At 40.4% G+C, this 19,944-nt stretch overlaps 2 protein-coding genes across 11 annotated transcripts in view; both read right to left on the minus strand.

The window, feature by feature from the left end:
* Positions 1 to 6,863, minus strand: part of ZRSR2 (zinc finger CCCH-type, RNA binding motif and serine/arginine rich 2) — a 31,373-nt gene extending 24,510 nt beyond the window's left edge. The window contains exons 1-4 of one of the 5 annotated variants that reach the window (XM_087426370.1): positions 6,073 to 6,863; positions 4,241 to 4,376; positions 2,859 to 3,078; positions 2,369 to 2,448 (exon numbers count right to left, since the gene is read on the minus strand). In XM_087426370.1, the coding sequence (XP_087282496.1) occupies positions 2,369 to 2,448; positions 2,859 to 2,899 (121 nt within the window). In that variant the 5' untranslated portion in view covers positions 2,900 to 3,078; positions 4,241 to 4,376; positions 6,073 to 6,863. Of the gene's footprint in view, positions 1 to 2,368; positions 2,449 to 2,593; positions 2,812 to 2,858; positions 3,414 to 4,203; positions 4,377 to 6,072 lie in introns of those variants that run through there. The other 4 variants (XM_087426368.1, XM_087426369.1, XM_087426367.1 and 1 more) reach the window with 4 other exon arrangements.
* Positions 6,864 to 6,986: 123 nt separating this feature from the next.
* Positions 6,987 to 19,944, minus strand: part of CA5B (carbonic anhydrase 5B) — a 38,812-nt gene continuing 25,854 nt past the window's right edge. For all 6 annotated transcript variants that reach the window (XM_004435151.3, XM_087426379.1, XM_087426377.1 and 3 more), the window contains 5 exons: positions 17,346 to 17,464; positions 16,189 to 16,284; positions 15,600 to 15,662; positions 14,174 to 14,329; positions 6,987 to 9,281 (listed from right to left, as the gene is read on the minus strand). In XM_004435151.3, coding sequence (XP_004435208.2) covers positions 9,102 to 9,281; positions 14,174 to 14,329; positions 15,600 to 15,662; positions 16,189 to 16,284; positions 17,346 to 17,464 — 614 coding nt within the window. In that variant the 3' untranslated portion in view covers positions 6,987 to 9,101. The remainder of the gene's footprint in view (positions 9,282 to 14,173; positions 14,330 to 15,599; positions 15,663 to 16,188; positions 16,285 to 17,345; positions 17,465 to 19,944) is intronic.

Below are 19,944 nucleotides of genomic sequence, written 5' to 3' on the forward strand. Positions count from 1 at the left end.
ACAGATGAGTACTAATTACAAAGGGGGCAACATCCTTTACAATGGAGCACTATGATTGGCAACACTTTGACCACACTGAGCATCACTAGGAGTGGAACAACCCGCCATTACAGGCCCCCTGATGTATGCAATGAGAGGTATACAGCATCAGCTTTGTGGTATTTTGCCATAAAGAGTGTAACCTGAAGCTAATCAGAAGACAGACTACTCCAGAATGCAAGGCATTCCACGAGACAACTGGCTTGAGCTTTCTAAAATAATCAATCTTGGTTTGGGAAAGTTCAAATATGGCTCGTATATCATACCATCGAATTACTGTTCCTTTACTTGGGTGCAAGTTTGGTATTGTGGTCCTTATTCTTGGGAGATGCAAGCTAAAGTACTTAGGGATGAGGGGTCATGATATCTGCAACTGACATGCAAAGGGTTCAGAAAAATTTGTACACATATATCTATCTATATGTAGAGAGAGACAGTAAGGCAAAATGTTACAATTGGCAATCTAGGTAAAGGGTTCATGGATGTTGAATGTACTGTTTTTTCAAATTTCTGTACTTTGGGACATTTTCAAAATAAAAACATGGGAAAATAATTTAATATAATAACAACTTAGATCTTCTCCTATTCAGAATTTAAATTTGAAAAGAAAAGGAGGGAAACTGAAGTGATCTTAAGGAAATGTAACAGATCTCAGGCTTGAAGGAAAAAGATTTTGTGTCTATCACATATATTGAGTATAAGTCTAACCAATACCAGTCCTAGATAATTACAATAATTTACTTTTATTAAGCAAGTAAACTTTATTATTTCAGCACCTGAAATTAAAAGAAAAATAGGTAAAAAAAAAAAAATTTAAGTTCTAACTCACCTAGAACAATACCTAACTATTCAGATAATTAAATGATCTAATGTTCGTAAAGAGCCTTCCAGGGAATCTGGCACAGAGGCTATGACTGACTGACTTACAGAGCTATGCCCATAGATTGGACACTGCCTGCACACAGCTGATACTCAAAAATATCTGTTGCCTGACTCACTCAACCCCTCATCCTCCCTCAAACCAAGCTCACACATTCTGCAGAGGTGATCACTAACAGTTCTGGATGTAGCATTTTCTCTACACATACAATCAAATATATGCAAGGATACATATAAGTACAATGTATCTATACATGTATCACACATGTAACTATACATGGAATCCTGCTATAGTTTTGCAACTTGCTTTTTTTCCCCCTTTTATCCCTGATGCTTTATCTTGCCTCTAGTGGACCAGTTTTGAACGAATGAAGAAGAGGTGCTAACACAGGTTGCAGGTAAACACACTGCTCCTTCCATTCTAAATAGTCCAAGTATTGCTACTAAAATAATTACTCGGCAACTCTAATGGTAAATAAAACCTCTATGGCTATGTTTCTCAAGGCCTGAGGTTCCTGGTTACTCGAGGCCATGGTCTATGGACTTCAAGAACTGTCTAGGATAATTTAATAAGCATATTCTGGGTAATCTGGATGGCAACCATTATAAGCCAGTACGCCTGTGTGATTTCAGTGCTTCCATCTGCATTTACAACTACTATATAATTTTATAACTAAGTTAGCAGTACTAACTTCATTATATTTAAACAGGTAGGTTTGATATAAATGTTAGATTCTCCCATGTGAAGGCCAGATGATACCATGGCCAGTACGGATGAAGGTTCCACAGTATTTTAACAGAAAAAATAGGTAGTAAATAACCACAGGGCAACAGTAGTAGTGGCATTGCAAACTCCAATCAGTATCATATTCATGCTGTGAGCATGTTTCCCATCGTCCCTAACATTACATTAATGTAGATTTGAATTTTACTGGATGTGTAACTTTACTTGGTTTTGTAACTTGTAAATATATTGTTTCATAGACAAATAACAGTTTCATAACTAGTTTTATGCTTATATATATTTAAATAACATTAATAATTTGAGTCAACAAAGGGTTTCTTATATTATTCAAGTTCGAGAAAAACTTGCAAAATGTCTGAAACTCTTGACTCCCGCTGGTTTTACAAAGAAAAATATTCACCAAATACTTACTATGTGCAAGGGCTGTGCTAGCTGCTGTAATTCATGATGCCTGCACCTGTAATATTAGATACTTTATAAATACTTACACACCATCAGCGGGTGATGATTTACCATGACTGTTTCCCCTTCTTTAGTATGTTAACATTGTTTCTGATGTGGGTCTAACATAATTTCACTTGGGAGGCAGTAGCCACAATTCTTTATCTGATACAGTACTTGGCTTCTTTCTGACACTGGGGCCTCAAGTTACGAAGGGAGTGGGGAGAGCAATTTCATTCACAGAAAACAGAATGAGTTCGTTACCCGAGTCTCTCAATCGAGCGAGTTCCTGCCGACGTTTCTTTCGTTTCTCCTTCTTCAGGGCGGCCCTGTACTTTTTGTGGCTGGAAAAACGAGACAGGCACACTCGAGCGTCAGTGGTCGCACCCGCAGCGGTGCCTCAGGCTCCCCTCTCCTCCGCGCCCACTGACAGGAAATCGCCCGGGTACTCAGGAGTAAAATCTCGCTTCCCGTGTTTTAATTACAGACCATGCATTTACCACCGCCTCGCCATTCCACGCCCAGACAGACGGCAGGTCTTCACCATCCCGCCACCTGTTTCCCTGCTCGCTTCCCTGAGCCCACGGACGCCCGTGACAGTCCGGGGCGCACTCCTGGAAGGGCTCGAGCTGCTGCGGTAGCTCGCTTGCTTGGCCCAGCTCCTCTTTCCTTCCTGCCTGCACATCCTCCATGCCCAGCCTCGGCCCGCTCCGTCCCCTCTTCCCGCCAGCTCATCTCCCCCAACCCAGCTTACCTCGGTTTCCCCGGAAACATCATCTCTTCGGGCGCAGCCATCTTGCCAGCGCCGCCACGCCCCCCAAGAGACAACCGGAAGAGGCGGGCTTAAGGGAGCGCGCGGCGGCGCGCACGCGCAGGTGCCGCGCGGCCTCTCGTCGGCGGGGAGCGTGCTTCTCTCCGGGCGGACCAAAGACGGAAGACGGGAGGTTCCTGTAGGTGGCTAGTCTTCCAAAACCCTGCACAAATAAATGTCTCCTTCCCGAAAACTCCTCTGGGGCTCCTGCCGCGCCCTGGAAGTGATTCTACCGTCCTAGCGTTTCCCCAGTGCTTTATCACTACCTCTCCCCACACCATAGTGAGGCGTCTTGTGGACAGGAGGTTCAAGTCACACTTCTCACTCTTTTCCCTTCATCCGCTCTCGAAGCCTCGTCCCACATACAGCTGCAACCCTGGCTTCCCAGTCGGACTTCTCCAGGTTCCGCCTCCTTCCATTCACACCTGTCGGCTCTGTAGGCGAACCTAACTCCTAGGGTTGCAAAGGTGCAACCTCTGCTCCCAAGGAATTTACAATCTAGAGGCCGAGAAGGACCATTACATAGATTAGATAATATGGTACAGGCAACTACGTTTACTTAACATAGTCCACCTGGGGATTCAGGAAGAGCTTTCTGATGTCTGAGTTTGAGTTTTGAAGACAGATGGCGTTTACCCAGGTGGAGAAGGGTGGGAATTGAATTGCAGGTAAATCTGCATAAGCAAAGGCACTGAGAGGTGAAACTGTGGAATCTGCCAGAACCGCAAGAATTTGGCCATCGAATTTAAAAGGCAATTCGAAAGTATCAAGGAATATAGAGGTAGAGGTGGGCTGGGAATAGGCGGGCCTAGTATGTCATGCTAAGAAGCTTTAATTACGTTCTGTAGGCAACAGGGAACCATTCAAAGTTTTTACATTGAGGCTTGTTCTGGTTATATTTGTGGTTTAGGTAAATTATTCTGGTTTGCAATATAAAGGATAAAGCTGGAATATCACAATCTAGGTGAGAGGTGACAAGGAATTAAACTGAGGCATTGAGAGTAGGTACTGAGAAGGTAAAATCAGCCCTGCTAATAATTAGACTGCGATGTACATGCACAAGGCCAGGGACAGACCAAGAAAAAATGTTTCTCCCATGGACAAGTTGCATCTGCAAAATGATTAACCCCGGTCTTTTGAGTGACTGGATAACTTCCCTAGCCTGGCTTTGTTCCTCTCTCCTCCAAATCAAAATTACTGAGACACCCAATTGCTAAACTGCCCCTGCTTCCCCTAGTCCCTCCTTGGAATCATTCAGCAGAAGCCCAAACACTGCATAAAGCCTTACCCTACTGCCTCTTATAAAGACACTTGCAGTAACACACCTCCAAGTTGACCTCGTCCCGCTCAGTGCATCAGTAATTAGGAACATAGACTTTGGAGGTGGATGGACTGGAAACTCAAGCCTTGACTCTCTGATCTTGAGTAAATTCCTCAATGTCTAATCCTCAGATTTCTCATCTGTAAAAATCAAGATAATAATAATAGTTATTATCTTGTGTGCCTGGCAATAGTTAGTGTCCCCAAAACATTAGCTGTTAGAACATCATCATCATCATAGGTGTGAAAACTTCCTGACCCCCTGATGTGTGGATTAGGTACCTGTCCTGCATGTGCTCCAGCACAAGTATCTCACCTTTTATAACACCTATCATACTATATTGTACTTTGTTGTCTACACAAATCTGCTTCTTGCACTAAATCTTAAAACTCCTTGAAGGTGGAGACTTGACACTTATAGCCCCCAACTAGAGAAAGCCTCAAGTAGCACAAAATGCAGCTGTGCAAATCACCAATTTTGCTAGTTCCTGTGACCAGGACTTATGCTGAGAATTACTGCTATTCTGAGAGTGTCAGTGTTTGGGTTGCTGTAACATTTCTTATGAATTAGACCAGACCTTCATATCAGAACAGTAAGTAAGAACGTCTTCTGGGAAGATACTCCTAATTAAAAAGGGATACAGACTTAGATTTCATTATCATTTAGAAATGAATGTAAATCTCCTTTTATAGGAGTTAGGCATTTATCTTCAACAGTTAACCACTGAATTCAGTTTCGTGAACAAGCTTGAGTTGCTCAAGTTAATTTCATTACAGAAGTTACTCTAAAAGCCAATTCCATTTCCAAACTAGAGTTACCATCATTTGAATTTGATAAATCACAAGATAAAAATAAGGTATGTAAAAATTTAATGCAAAGATACATTCTACTATGATATTCTGATAAATAGAACAAAGTTATCTTTATTCTGTAACATAACATATATTTTCTATTTTTCTTGGTGCTTGAAATACAACATCTACTTATTCTTAGGTATGTGTATTTCAGTTCATCCCCCCTCTATGGGAAAATGACTAAATTTTTTTTACATTGTCAGTAGAAAATAGCTGATTATCTTTAAAAAGTTAAAGAAAACATTTTACTTATATAAATGATGTAACAGATAATACTATCACTAAAGATGTCTAAATTGTTATAAAATGATCAAAGAATAATCCATAAATGTATTTTTCATTTATTGCAAGCATAAAGGGAGACCAAGAAAAAAAATTCTACTCTCTGAATGCCAGGTTGGGACTCTTTCAATTAATTTGGTTTTTTCTTGCTCAAGTGGGACAATGGTACTAGGATTCATTAAATAGTCGATGCAGAAATTCTCAGGAAAGAACATTTCATTTCTTGCCTACCATTAATTTCAGTATTAGTCACTAGATTTATTCAAGGACATAAAGTGAGGTCTCAAGTCCTTTCCAACCCTCATTGCTATGCCAAGGGCTTTATATATTTTCCAGATTATAACTTAGAAAGATAAAATACTTATGAATGCATATTAATGTGAAAAATGCATGCAAATCTATATTTGTACAACTGATTAAAAGTTTTCTTTGGAGGAAAGAACTATCCAGTGATAGTTCTTATTACTTGATTCTTTTGTCTAGTGATAAGCTCAAAGCAACACAACTGCTGGTGGTTTGAGAAGAAATGGTGGCAGAGTCCATATCCCCACCCAGAACCCAAACCAAAGTACAAATTTTAAAGAGTGGTTGAATTCAAAAAGCAGGAAACAAAATATACATAGGGACAAGTGTCATAGTCCTGCCATTACAATATACCATAGACTGGGTGGCTTATAAACAACAGCAATTTATTTCTCACAGTTCTAGAGGCTGAGAAGTCCAAGATCAAGATGCTGGCAGATTCGATGTCTGGTGAGTACCTCCTTACTGGTTCCTAGAAGGCTGTCTTCTCTCTGTGACCTCATATGGGAGAAGGGGTGAGAGAGCTCTCCAGGGTCTCTTTTAAAGAGCACTAACCCCATCATGAGGGCTCCACCCTCACGACCTAATCACCTCCCAAAAGGCCCCACCTCCTAATACCATCACATTGGGGGTTAGGTTTCAACGTATGAATTGTGGAGGGACCAAACATTCAGTTCCTAACAACATGAATGCATTACTATTTATGTGTTAAGTAGCCAGTATTGTTTATATGTACTAATTATATGGTAAAATTAGAGCTTATTTGCTTAAATGAACTATATCCATTTTTGATCAATAAAATTTTACATGAAAGAACTTAACCAACAAAGTTGGATTAAAAAGACAATAAAACATTAAGCAGAATAAACATCAAGTAAATGATGTTGATTCTTCTAGTGATGCAGAAAAATACCTAAAGTAATTACAACACTGTATTTTTGCTAATATCATGCCAAAAGAATTGTCCCCTAGTGAGCAAGGGAAAGACATCTTCCTAAACATTTTTTGAGGCAGATGCCTGGTTTTAGAATAGCCACCTTTACCCTGACCCATGTAGCCCTGGGAAAGGAGAAAGGGGCTGGCAGCTTGCCCTATCGTTGATGTCAGCAGATCGATTGTGCACTGGTTTGACAGAAGGGAGAGCTAAGGAGGAGCGGGTGGTTCTTTCCATTCCTGTTTCTCTAATAAATCCCTTAGGAGTTTTTTAGTCACTTTCTGATCTACATGTTAAAGGATGTCTCATTAATTTTACAGACATCTTACAGACTCAAAAAAACTAATGGGAAGAAAAAGCCAATCAACAAATATTAGTACTGTAAATTAGTATTGTAAAGAAAGGGTTTTATTATATGAAGATGAGCAGCAATTTTAATACAAAATTCTTTCTCAAGCCCTTTGACAGACCTCAAGCCCATTTTTCCCCTTCATGTCTAGGAAGATACGAGTAAAACACTTCTGGAAGGATAAAAGACAAAAAGTTTCTTGCTAGGGTATATCAGTAGCCAGGGAATTGAAAGCACCCTTTTGGGGACCATATGACTAAGGCATGGAAGAAACCACACCCCCAAGGCAGTTTCCATAACCTCTGCAAAGAAGGTGACCAAGAATTTATGATGCAAACCAGGCTACAGCGGAGCGTGAAAGAGGGTGCTGTTAGTAATTACACCAGAACACCAGGTGTGAGTAAAGCAGGCGTGGCGAACCAGGACACACCCTATCCATACATCCATTGTATCTCTAAGATATAAGGGCAAGTAGGGCATTCTGTACATTGGTGCTCGCTCCAATTTGGAAGACTCGCTGCGATAGAATTTTGTGCTAAGAGTTTGCAAGATGCCTAGGAGGGAAGACTGTGTGCCCTGGAAAATGCATATCTTACGTGTTTTCTCGTTTAAAGACAACCATGGTTTGAAACAGATTAATTCTATTAAGTTAATATAAACTTTTTTCCCCCACATTTATCCTTTTAAGAATTTTATTCATTTCCTAGGCCATACAAGCTTCCCTTTCCCAGAGAAGGCATGCACCCTAGGAGCAAATGCCTTCACCTCCCCCTTTTTTTTAGAGCAGAGATATCCCCCCAAACTTGCACATACAACTCCAACCTTATCTTTTGTTCTACTGAATTATTTATTTTTAATTATGGTAAAATATGCATAACAAAATTTATCATCTTAACCTTTTTCAGTGTATAGTTCAGTAGTGTTAAGTATATTCATCCAACCCTATCTTGCAGGTCAGATGACTAGCATGTTAATAAAAGAAATACTACTAGTTATTAATGCAATATTGAGTCTGAACACAGGCTTGTAGATAGACACATTCCAAGATATTTTTAAGCAAGGGCAACAGTGGCATGGATTCCTCAGAATATGTAGAATTATCTAGATTTTAGCCTATTGGATAAAGCGGATAGAGCCTTTCTCTATTACTGGAGCAAACGTCTTCTAAACCACTGTGTAAACTGGGAGATTTGTTGATCACCTGCCTTGCATAGAACTTCAACTAATGAAATAAAGTTCAGACAGTTTTAAAGAAAAGCCAAGAGAGTTCTGTCATTGTGGAAAAATATTATCATCATAGTCTATAAAAGTGTATAAATAATGCAAGATAATACTATAAACTACAGACTATTATATTGCCAGTCTTTTAAAAAATATTTCTGTAAATATATCATGAAAGAATTTTAAGTGCTAGGCACTTCAAGCATTTTCTTTAAAATGTTCTGCATATGTTTTCTATATGTTCAAGACTTTATGTAACATATCTGACCTTCAGAAATGCAAAAGGATTTCCAGATATAAGTAAATCCTTGCTTTCTTAGGATTAAAAAATATTTTTATGTATCATAAATTGATAGTAAATAAGTAAGCATATCTTGTACTAGTAATGACAACTAAAGATCGGGGCAAGCATACTCATTGAGAAGGCCTTATAAAAGAATACACATTCAGGTTTTGAAATAAAATATACCTAAAACCATGGCCAGTGTTCAGCCAGGAAGTACCAGTTCGGGCCCCACGGCTGTTTCTGAAAGGCTTGCATTCTGGATGGTCAGTGTCTGCGCCTTACCAGTTGTTAACTGTTTTGATTATCACCCGTATTTATAACTCTATAGAACCACTAGTTGATAAACATAAAAAGACAGCTCAAAAATGTCAGATATAAAAAGACATTACAATTACCAACAAGTTGCTATAAGAGAAACTTACGTCTCTTGCTGGTACTTGAGTGATAAACATCATTATCAATAAAAGTAAGAATTTGTTTACCAAAGAGCTTTCCTCAAAGACTGAAGGAGCATTGCCATACCAAGAAATGCACATCTATAATTATTATTAAATGCAAGTGTTTAGAATAGCCTCGTTAACAATTTTTAAAAAGCTAGTATGTATTAAAGCAAAATACTGCTGAGATATGAGCATCCTAGGGGGTCGCTTGGCTGGTCGATGGCTTGGGTTTTGCTTGTATATTCAGCACATAATCATGACGGAAGGACGAGCGAACAGTGCGATTCATCAGGGGCTGAAGGGGGCGGAAGTTGTCCACCATTCTTTTCTCTTTCTCTCCCTCAGAAGTGAAAAGCAGGGTCCGAAATTGCTCAAGCTAGAAATAGAAGCAGGAAGCAAAAATAATTTCAATAGAAAAACAGCTTTACTTCTTGAATAAATTACTTTCACCTTTACAACTCTGAAACCTTCATCTAAAATTGGATACAGAGGGGCCAGCCCCATGGCTTAGCAGTTAAGTGCTCGCGCTCTGCTACTGGCGGCCTGGGTTCGGATCCCGGGCACGCACCGACGCACCGCTTCTCCGGCCATGCTGAGGCGGCGTCCCACATACAGCAACTAGAAGGATGTGCAACTATGACATACAACTATCTACTGGGGCTTTGGGGGGAAAAAAAAAGGAGGAGGATTGGCAATAGATGTTAGCTCAGAGCCGGTCTTCCTCAGCAAAAAGAGGAGGATTAGCATGGATGCTAGCTCAGGGCTGATCTTCCTCACAATAAAATAAATAAATTAAAAAAATAAAATAAAATTAGATACAGAAGGAGAACTTATTTCTGGGTAGAAATGCATTCCCTGCTGGACAGGGAATAGAATGTCGTTGTGAGAGGTGAGTAGCAGGAGCTGGTGAGGCCAGCGGGGCACTTGGGATCCAAAGATTGGGGGTCAAAAGCCCTGTCTCCACATATTAGCCATTTGCCAAGGACGAGTGACTTCATCTTTGATTCTCAGGAACCACATCTTTATTTTTTTTTTTCCTTGTGAGGAAGATTAGCCCCAAACTAACATCTGATGCCAATCTTCCTCTTTTTGGTGAGGAAGACTGGCCCTGAGCTAACATCTGTGCCCATCTTCCTCTACTTTATATGGGATGCCGCCACAGCATGGCTTGACAAGTGGTGCGTTGGTGCGCGCCCGGGATCTGACCCCATGAACCCTGGGCCGCCACAGCGAAGCTCGAGCATTTAACTGCTACGCCACCAGGCCGGCCCCCAGGAACCTCATCTTTAAATGGGCAAAATAGCCAGCCTACAGAATAATAAAGGAAAGGTTTGATGCCTATAATAACAGTGCAAAATTATTTTTTTTTTAATTTAACTGAATCTTTAACATAAACAATGTATTCTTGATTGCTCACTGCACCTGGGCACTGTGGACAAAGCAATGCTGTACGTGGATGTCTTAACTGGCCGTGGGATACCCCCCACCGGCACTGTCCAAAAAAACTTTCTATGATGATGGAAATGTCCTCTGCATGGTTCATTATGGTAGCCACAAGCCACATATGGCTACTAAGCACTTGCAATGTGGCCAGTGCAACTAAGGAACTGAATTTTTAATTTAATTTGAATTTTAATGTATTTATATTTAAATTTAAATGGCCACATGTAGCGAGTGGCTAACATATTGGACAGTACAGCTCAATACAAAAGGAGCAACTCCAGATCAGGGCTTGTTCTTTAACTTGGCAGTAGCATCAATCAATAGCTCCTTGGCTTTCTGAGCAACCATGTTATGGAACACTTGACTTCCAGCCAGCTGGAAAATCTGTTCACAACATTTCTTCTCATTCAATCAGGGGCACTGTAGCTTGGAGAGGACAGTCTGAGGCACACTAGGCAAGCATGTGAAGATTTGTTTGGATCAAAGACTTCAGGCCAAGTAGAGCTGCAGAGGCAGGACTGTGACCAGGGGCAAGCACCAAACACAGTGACTGTGTTTGCAAAATACACATATACCCTCATTCGTTAAGAACATGTCCAAGTAGTTAAGGTTTGTTTTTAAATTTTTAAGTTAACTGCAAAAGATTACAAATAGCCCAAGTACCAATAAGTGACATTAGATCTATAAAATTGACTAGTACATAGCCATTAAAAATGATATTGAAGATAATGTTTATTATCTATAAAATGTTCCACACATCACTGAGTGAAAAAAAGCAGCTAAATGGTATGTACAGAATGATTCCACTTTGTTAAAAAATTATATTTATCTAGTCATGCGTCACTTAACGACGGGGACATATTCTGAGAAATGCGTTGTTAGGTGATCTCGTTGTTGTGTGAACATCACAGAGTGTACTTACACAAACCTAGATGGTATAGCCTACTACACACCCAGGCTATATGGTACTAATCTTACAGGACCACCGTCATATATGCAGCCCATCATTGACCAAAATGTCGTTATGTGGCACATGACTGTATTTATTGGGACTACATCAAATTTATGGAGAATAAACAATTCATGGAGAATAACGACTTAAGGAGACTTGACATCAAAGGTGTCTTTATGATGTCTTCCTATTCAATTACATGGTATGAATTTTATTAATTCAAGTGTTCTTTTGTGTTTCAGGAATGTTGTTTTCTTGTTAACCTTTCTTAAAGTTATTCCAAGGTATTTTATATTTTTGTTTCCATTATAAATAGTGTTCATTCTTCCATTATAGCTTTATATCATTATCTTTTAACCGATTGTGATTTATATATGTCAAATGTATTGATTTCTATAAATTAATATTATATTCCACTAATTACTGAATTATCTTATTTTTGCAGTAGTTTTTTATTATTTCTCTAATTACTTTTTTCTTTTCTGGTCTAATTGTATTGACTACTTCCAGAATATAATTTAATATAAAATTTAATATGGTAATAATCCTTTCGATATTAAGCACACTATTTACTCTAGAACTGAGATCAGTCTCTTTTCTCAAGTTAGGAAGTCTCCATACATTTCTGCTTTATTGAAAATTTTAAATAACTGAATGGTGAATTTTGCTAATGCCTTTTAAGAATCTGTGGAGAGGGCCGGCCCCGTGGCTTAGCGGTTAAGTGCGCGCGCTCTGCTGCTGGCGGCCCGGGTTCGGATCCCAGGCGCGCACCGACACACCGCTTCTCTGGCCATGCTGGGGCCACGTCCCACATACAGCAACTAGAAGGATGTACAGCTATGACATACAGCTATCTGCTGGGGCTTTGGGGGGAAAGAAAATAAATAAATAAAATCTTTAAAAAAAAAAAAGAATCTGTGGAGATGATTATATGATTTTTCTATTTAGATTCACTGATATGATGAATTATATTAATATCATTCTTAATAATGAATCATCCTTGTATTACTGGAATAAATGCTACTTGGACAAAGTATATACTTTTTCTAATGTACTGCTGGATTCTGTTTCTACTATACTATTTTAGCTTTTTAAAAATATATTCTTCCCAGATATCAGTCTGGAGTTTACTTCTTTTTTGGTCCAATCTTTGATGGGTTTTGGTGTCAGGTATCCTGGCTTCATAAAAAAGATTTTGGAAGCTTCTGTTCTTGTGAAAATGCTCTGTAATTAATAAAAATCCCATAAAGCAAGCATAAGCAAGTATTATTTAGTTTAGTTATATTATGAATTAAACAAGATTTTCACCACTAAAACTTAGTTTCTAAGGAAAAAGTAAATTCCAAGTTCAAAACAACTGACTTAAAATTTCTGGACAGACATTGTTGGATTGTGTCTTTTTTTTTTTTTTTTAATTTTTTGTTTATTGCAGTAACATTGGTTTATAACATTGTAAAAATTTCAGGTGTACAACATTGTACTTCTATTTCTGCATAGATTACATCATGTTCACCACCAAAATACTAATTACAACCCATCACCACACACATGTACCGAATTATCCCTTTCACCCTCCTCCCTCCCCCCTTCCCCTCTGGTAACCACCAATCCAATCTCTGTCTCTATGTGTTTGTTTATTGTTGTTATTATCTACTACTTAATGAAGGAAATCATATGGTATTTGACCTTCTCCCTCTGACTTATTTCACTTTGCATTATACCCTCAATGTCCATCCATGATGTCACAAATGGCTGGATTTCATCGTTTCTTATGGCTGAGTAGTATTCCATTGTGTATATATACCACATCTTCTTTATCCATTCGTCCCTTGATGGGCACTTAGGTTGCTTCCAAGTCTTGGCTATTGTGAATAACGCTGCAATGAACACATGGGTGCATGTACCTTTACAAATTGGTGTTTTCAAGTTCTTTGGATAAATACCCAGCAGTGGGATAGCTGGATCATATGGTAGTTCTATTGGATTGTGTCTTTATCCTGAGATTCCAGAGCAAAATCACCTGAAGTATTTTATTTTATTTATTTATTTATTTTAATAATTTTTATTTATTTATTTATTTTTCCCCCAAAGCCCCAGTAGGTAGTTGTATGTCATAGCTGCAAATCCTTCTAGTTGCTGTATGTGGGATGCCGCCTCAGCATGGCCGGAGAAGCGGTGCGTCGGTGCGCACCCGGGATCCAAACCCGGGCCGCCAGCAGCGGATCGTGCGCACTTAACCGCTAAGCCACGGGGCCGGCCCTGACCTGAAGTATTTTAAAGGGTTTTGAGCAAATCCATTTCTAGCCTTCATTTTTTCCTTTAAAAGGGTCTTCTTTAGATAGAGATTCATATTTATGTATAAAATACACAATGCATAAAACATATGTCATTGTCAAATATGGAAGTAAAAAGCTTGTTTCCTAAGTTTTAATTCTTCTCTCTAGTTCAAGTGAAGCATTTCCTAATTCATATCCAAATTAAGACAAGGTGTTAGCACATTTTAATAAAAATGTATAAGCACTACAAGATGTTAAAAACTGATGCCAAACTTGGAGCCCGGCCTTATTTTTTTTTAAGGAAGATTGGCCCTGTGCTAACATCCATTGCCAATCTTCCTCTATTTTTTCCCCCAAAGCCCCAGTGTATAGTTGTGCATCATAGCTGTAGGGTTGTGGCTCTTCTATGTGGGACACCACCTCAGCATGGCTTTGTGAGTGGTGAGTAGGTCCATGCCCAGGATCTGAACCTGCGAACCTCGGGCCGCCGAAGCAGAACTCGCGAACTTGACCGCTGCAACACTGGGCCGGCCCCCCAGCCTTGTTTTAAAGGAGAAAACTAGAGGTTTCTTATATAGAAATGTGGAAAGACCATACCTGATCATGGTCAACCTCTACGGGCTGCTTCTTAATAATCCAGGTGACGGACTCGGAGAGTGGCGGGGTAGTCAGGGACCCCGAGTAGGTCCAGTAATCTGGGCAGGTGGGCATCAGGCAGGAAGGATCAAATGACGCAAATTCCACAAGGGTGTCCTGCCCAAGAGAAAGGGGTCACTGAGTCATCATTTCATGGTGAAAGCCAGTCAGGAATCGGATAATGAGGAGATGATTCTAGGGGTGCCTGGGGACCAGCAGTGGTCCAGAGGAGCTCCAGGTACCTCTGGACACCTTGGGACAGAATCATGCCCATGCTTTGTTCTTGCAACTAACTGTGTATTTCTTTTTTTTTATTTATTTTTTATTTTTTTTATTTTTTAAAGATTTTATTTATTTATTTTTCCCCCAAAGCCCCAGTACATAGTTGTCTGTCATAGCTGCACATCCTTCTAGTTGCTGTATGTGGGACGCGGCCTCAGCATGGCTGGAGGAGTGGTGCCTCAGTGCGCACCCGGGATCTGAACCCGGGCCGCCGGCAGCGGAGCGCACGCACTTAACCGCTAAGCCACGGGGCCGGCCCTAACTGTGTATTTCTGATACGCGTCAGTGGGAACACAGCGGAAACCATTTTCGCCCTCCATTCTAGTGAGTTTACAGCAGGTGGTCTCCTCTCAACTCTTTGGGAGGCATTAGGTGGTAGCTGATGCATAAACAAAGAGGCTTCTCTTTTTCAAGCAAGACTAATAGAATTCTCCTTTCTAAAATACAACACAAATTAGGAGGAGCCAGGATCCTGGACTAAAAGGCGGTGGGGGGGGGATGAAGAGGGAGGGAGAGGAAAAGAGGCAGGAGGGAGAGAGACAGAGTTGGGGGGGAGGGAGAAGAAAGAATATATGGACTTCCAGGGAGCAGCCCCTTTGGGATTCTGAATATTGAACAATTAATCTTGGGGGTTGGACAAAGGTATCTAACCTGAAGGATATGGGTAATTGTTCGTTAAAGCTGGACAAACCAAGTTTCTGCAAAACTTTTCTCCCTGCCTGTGGGAGGGTAGCTAAGAGTCAAGAAAACTGCTCTGAGTGTTTCCACAAGGAAGGAACAGGTGTTGGGAGCAGAGGAGGGGACAGCATTGTTCCAGAGTCCCCGAGTGCTCAGCAGGGACTGAGCATGTGCTCAGCATGGCAGCAAAACCAGAGTGGTCAGTGCCCACCAATGGAATTCCTTCTGTCCCCTGCAAGGTGTCCCAGGTCCAGGGCTCTCTCAACACAAGCATCACAAATAGCAAGTTGTCTTCTAGACAACTTTCGAGAACCTGAATTACACTGAGGTTAATTATATTTCCCAATTCAAAGTGCCTTGTTAGTGGCTCCACTTGGAGATTGCAACATAAAATATATTTCAAGTGATATAGGAAAAAAAATATTACCTTATGCTTAATTGATGGCAAAGTATCCACTAATTTCTGTAGTTCTTTATGTTGTTTGCCTAGCTAAAGAAGCAGTGAGAAAATATTACAAACAACTGACGTCCCACTGAAGAAACTGTAACAGAATGTGAATTAAAATTAACCACCTGGTGATTACATAAAAGCAAACAAACCACGCTACTTAAACTACACTTAAACTGGTAATTTAGAATGTTGTCAACATCACTGAATTAAATTAGACACAGAACAAGTGAGCAGGCTGTTTGCTGATGGGGTCAGTGAGCCTGCAGGGAAAGGTGCCCCTGCTCCATTTAAGTATCAGTTCTTAAATTGGAATTTACATTTATTAAAATTAAAAATTGCTCCACAGTCAAAGTAGCCACATTTCAAGTGCTCAGTTGCCACATGTGGCTTGTGACTACTCTATTGGACTGTGCATTTTTATACCATTTGAAATATACTCATAACAATCTTGTATTTTAAGCATCGTTTATTTTTATCCCAATATTCTTAGAACTTAATATTGCAATATCGTACCTTTTCATCATAGAAAACAACACGGCATTTAAAGTTGGTAAGATTTTTTTACCTTTAAAAATACCCCTATCACAGCCAAACCATTTTCTTCCAGTGCTGCGTCCTCAAAGTTTTCAAATTTGACTGCATTCCAATGCACCAAGTGCAGCTGAAACACCATTACAAGAGGGTTTGAGACAGGACCATATAGGATCACTCCAAAACAAACAGACAGCCTTATCCAACATATGATATTTTAACATGTTTCCTCACCCAAAATAAAGCCACTGAGAAAAGCATATGACAATCTGGTGCAAAATGAGATAGAAATAAATAACAGGAAGAAATGTATGCAGGAGCAGCAATGAATGTTACTTTGAAATAGAGGGATTTATTTGGGGAGAAAAATAAAAAACAAAATTATATAGCAAAGTGGGTAACATTTCAGTGAGGGAAGCAACATTTGTCCATTCCCATCCTGATTTGCATGAAACACTCATATTCAAAATCCATTTGCATCTAAAGGAAAGATGTTTATATTGAGAGAAACAGATTCTCCCAATGGGAATTAGGCGTTGAAGACAAATTTCTTTGAGGGCTAACCACTTAAAATGTGTTTCTTTTTAAGGTAACATTTAAAACTAAATTAGGGGAAAAGTTGTAAGACAAAATTCTATTTCCTTATGTGCTCCCTATATTTCCCTACAAATCATTCCTCATCCATCCTTCCTGAATGCATCATCACCCAGCCTCCCAAGTGAGGCCCTGAAGGTCCTGGTTAACTTCTCCCCCTGGTCTCCTGAAGAGGACTCTGCCTCCAAGTCCTGCTGCTTTTATTTCAGAAACGCTTGTTAAATCTTGCTCTTTTTCTCTGTGGCGATTGCTACAGCTTTTATTTAGGCTCCCACCATCGTTTATTTGGATTAATTTGACCTGATGGGCCCTGTATTTTTGCCTGAGTTATTACTTTAGGCTATAATTTGAGCCTATCTTGAATTTTGGAAGAATTCAGCTGCAGGATCCTAAGGTTTATTTCTGTAATATTATTTGAGATGAGAGAAGTTATCATTGTTACATGTATAAACTGGGAATAATCAATTATGCCCCTGAGAGAACTATTTAGCATTTATCGGAATCACATGATTCTTCCTGATAATTTCTTAGAACTAGAAACTGAGAACTATCCCCACTTCTCCACAGCTGTCACTGTCCCCGAGCTTCTCAACGTACCTCCGCGGGGTAACATTTGCTGTCCACGGTATGCTCGGAGCCCCAAGCATCGATGGCCCCCCAGTGAAAATGGAACTGCTTCAGTCGGTAGTTGTGTTCCAGGGGTCCTCCCTCGATCACTGAAATGGCACATCCAACAATTCAGGGGACAGTTATTCACGCCGTGGAGGAAAGCGGGGGAAAGGCCGAATCTGTGGGTGGACCTTCTATATGAACTGTCCTAAATGGAGCACACTGTATTATACACAAGTGTTTATAAACCTGATTTCCACGCAGTTAATACACGTATAAGGGCGAGACCTGCACTCTGAATGGACATCAAGATTTAACTACACTCCAAGCTACATACAATTGGTAAAGGCTAATTCTTGACTTATTTTTATATTCTATATTTACTGTGCCTAGTTATTTTTATATGCAATAAAATGCAAATTTATCTCAGCATATTTATCCAACCCTCTCATAAAACTAAAATATGGGGGGGGCCGGCCCGGTGGCGCAAGCGGTTAAGTGCTCACGCTCCGCTGCGGCGGCCCAGGGTTCACAGGTTTGGATCCCGGGTGCGCACCGACGCACTGCTTGGCAAGCCATGCTGTGGCGGCGTCCCATATAAAGTGGAGGAAGATGGGCACTGATGTTAGCCCAAGGCCAGTCTTCCTCAGCAAAAAAAAGAGGAGGATTGGCAGATGTTAGCACAGGGCTGATCTTCCTCACACACACACACAAAAATCTGAAATAGGGGGACAACAGATATTCTCTTCCCTTTTTATGTACTGATACTTTGCTTTTCAATTTTTGAAGATACTAGTGTTTCTTTCCCTTTCGTTGAAATGGAATAGGAAATTTGCAAGTCAAAAATTATCTCCCATTTCCCTTTGGACAGAATGAATAATGTGAGTCATCCACACACTTCACCACTGGCCTCACCATGTTGGATAATAAATACCTTTTGTTTAGCCTAGAGTTTTCTGAAACTAGTGAAAATGATACATTATAGGCAAAATATTCAGATACAAGTTTTTAAAGTCACACTTCCTCAGGCTTTGGGTGGTGCTAATTTTTTTTCCTTTTTTGCTTGAATTTGCTAAGCATATTAGTTCCTCATTTTTCCCATCTAATCAGACCCTGGCGATGTCTGTCCATGGTTAAACCAATACAACACGAAAACCGCCCATCTCATCTATCTTAATGATCTTTAGACTTTATTGCATTATTTGTTGAATTTTATATATGCAAATGATCAACTATAGTGATCCCAAGGACCAAATACACTGATTATGTCATGCAGTGGTCTGCTATGTATTTTACTGGCTTTTCAAAATATTTTACATAATTTCCTCTTTAAAAAAAGGAGTTTTGTAAGAGGTGAGTGAAGACACTAATGACCACTTTTCTTTGAGGGGCAGGGGAGGTGCAGAGAATAATACCATGTGATTCACTAAATTAATAGGAGGATGGTACTATAGTATACTGAAATAAAAATATCTTCCAAAAAATTCTTACTTTTCTATGCCAGCTCCATATTGTGAGCATGACTCTGGCAAATAATCAATCTAATCTGTTGAATGAAATTGAAGTTCTGGTCCCAAGTGACCAGGGCAGAGGAGAGGGCAGCTTTTCTCTCCTGTCCCCAGAAAAACACTGGCAACATTTCCTGTACACGAACTGTGCATCTCCTCCAAAGAAGATCAAGGCAGAGAGGAAATGTCACTGATGGGTGGCTGCAAGGGAGGGGGGCAGAACTGGTCTCCAGGTGTGTTTGGATCACCCACACTGTACTAAACACATTTTTAATTCATCGCCAACGTTTAAAGCTGGATGACTTCACATAGAAATCTACATTTGCAAGTTGAGAATGAGATGCTCTGCCCATGTTGGGCACACACTCCCACTGGGTGACAACAGGCTGGACAGGAGAAATGGCCACCCCCTTTAGATGGTCCCACCAGTTCTTCACAGTCGCCACCACTGCCATTTCTCTCAGACTCTCCCAGCCTTGCTCATTCTCATGACTTCATTGGCACTGTAGGTAATCTGCATTTGTGATCCCTGGGAGAGAAGTTAGATGCCCAGGCATCTGACTTGGGTACTTGCTAGCTAGAAAAATCATCAAGTCCCTACCATGTGCCAGGCACTATACCTGCGTAAATTGTACATAGGAAAGAGGTGAGACAGGGCAGTACTCTTCTGTATAATGTGGTTAAGAGCATGCATTTAGCAGGAAAAGGACCTCAGTTTGAGTTAATTAGCTTTGTGTCTTTAGCCATGTGTGCTGGCAGTTTCTAAGATGACTCCCAATGATCCCCATCTCCTGATATTCACACCCTTGTGTAATTCCCTCCCCTGAGTGTGAGCCGGACCTTGTGACTTGCTTCTAAGGGTAAAAGTAATAGGATGTCACTTTTGAGATTAGGTTACAAAAAGACGCTGGTTTCCATCTTGCTTGCCCTCTCTGACTCTTCTTGCTTGCTTGCTCTGATGAAGCCAGCGGCCATGTTGTGAGCTGCCCTGTGGAGAGGCCCACTTGGCAACGAAATGAGGCTGGCCTCTGGCCAACAGCTAGCAAGGAATGAAGGCCCCGAGAGAAACTGAATGCTGC

Source organism: Ceratotherium simum, chromosome X (genome assembly GCF_057802395.1).
Source record: "Ceratotherium simum simum isolate JZ-2026a chromosome X, ASM5780239v1, whole genome shotgun sequence".
NCBI lineage: Eukaryota > Metazoa > Chordata > Mammalia > Perissodactyla > Rhinocerotidae > Ceratotherium > Ceratotherium simum.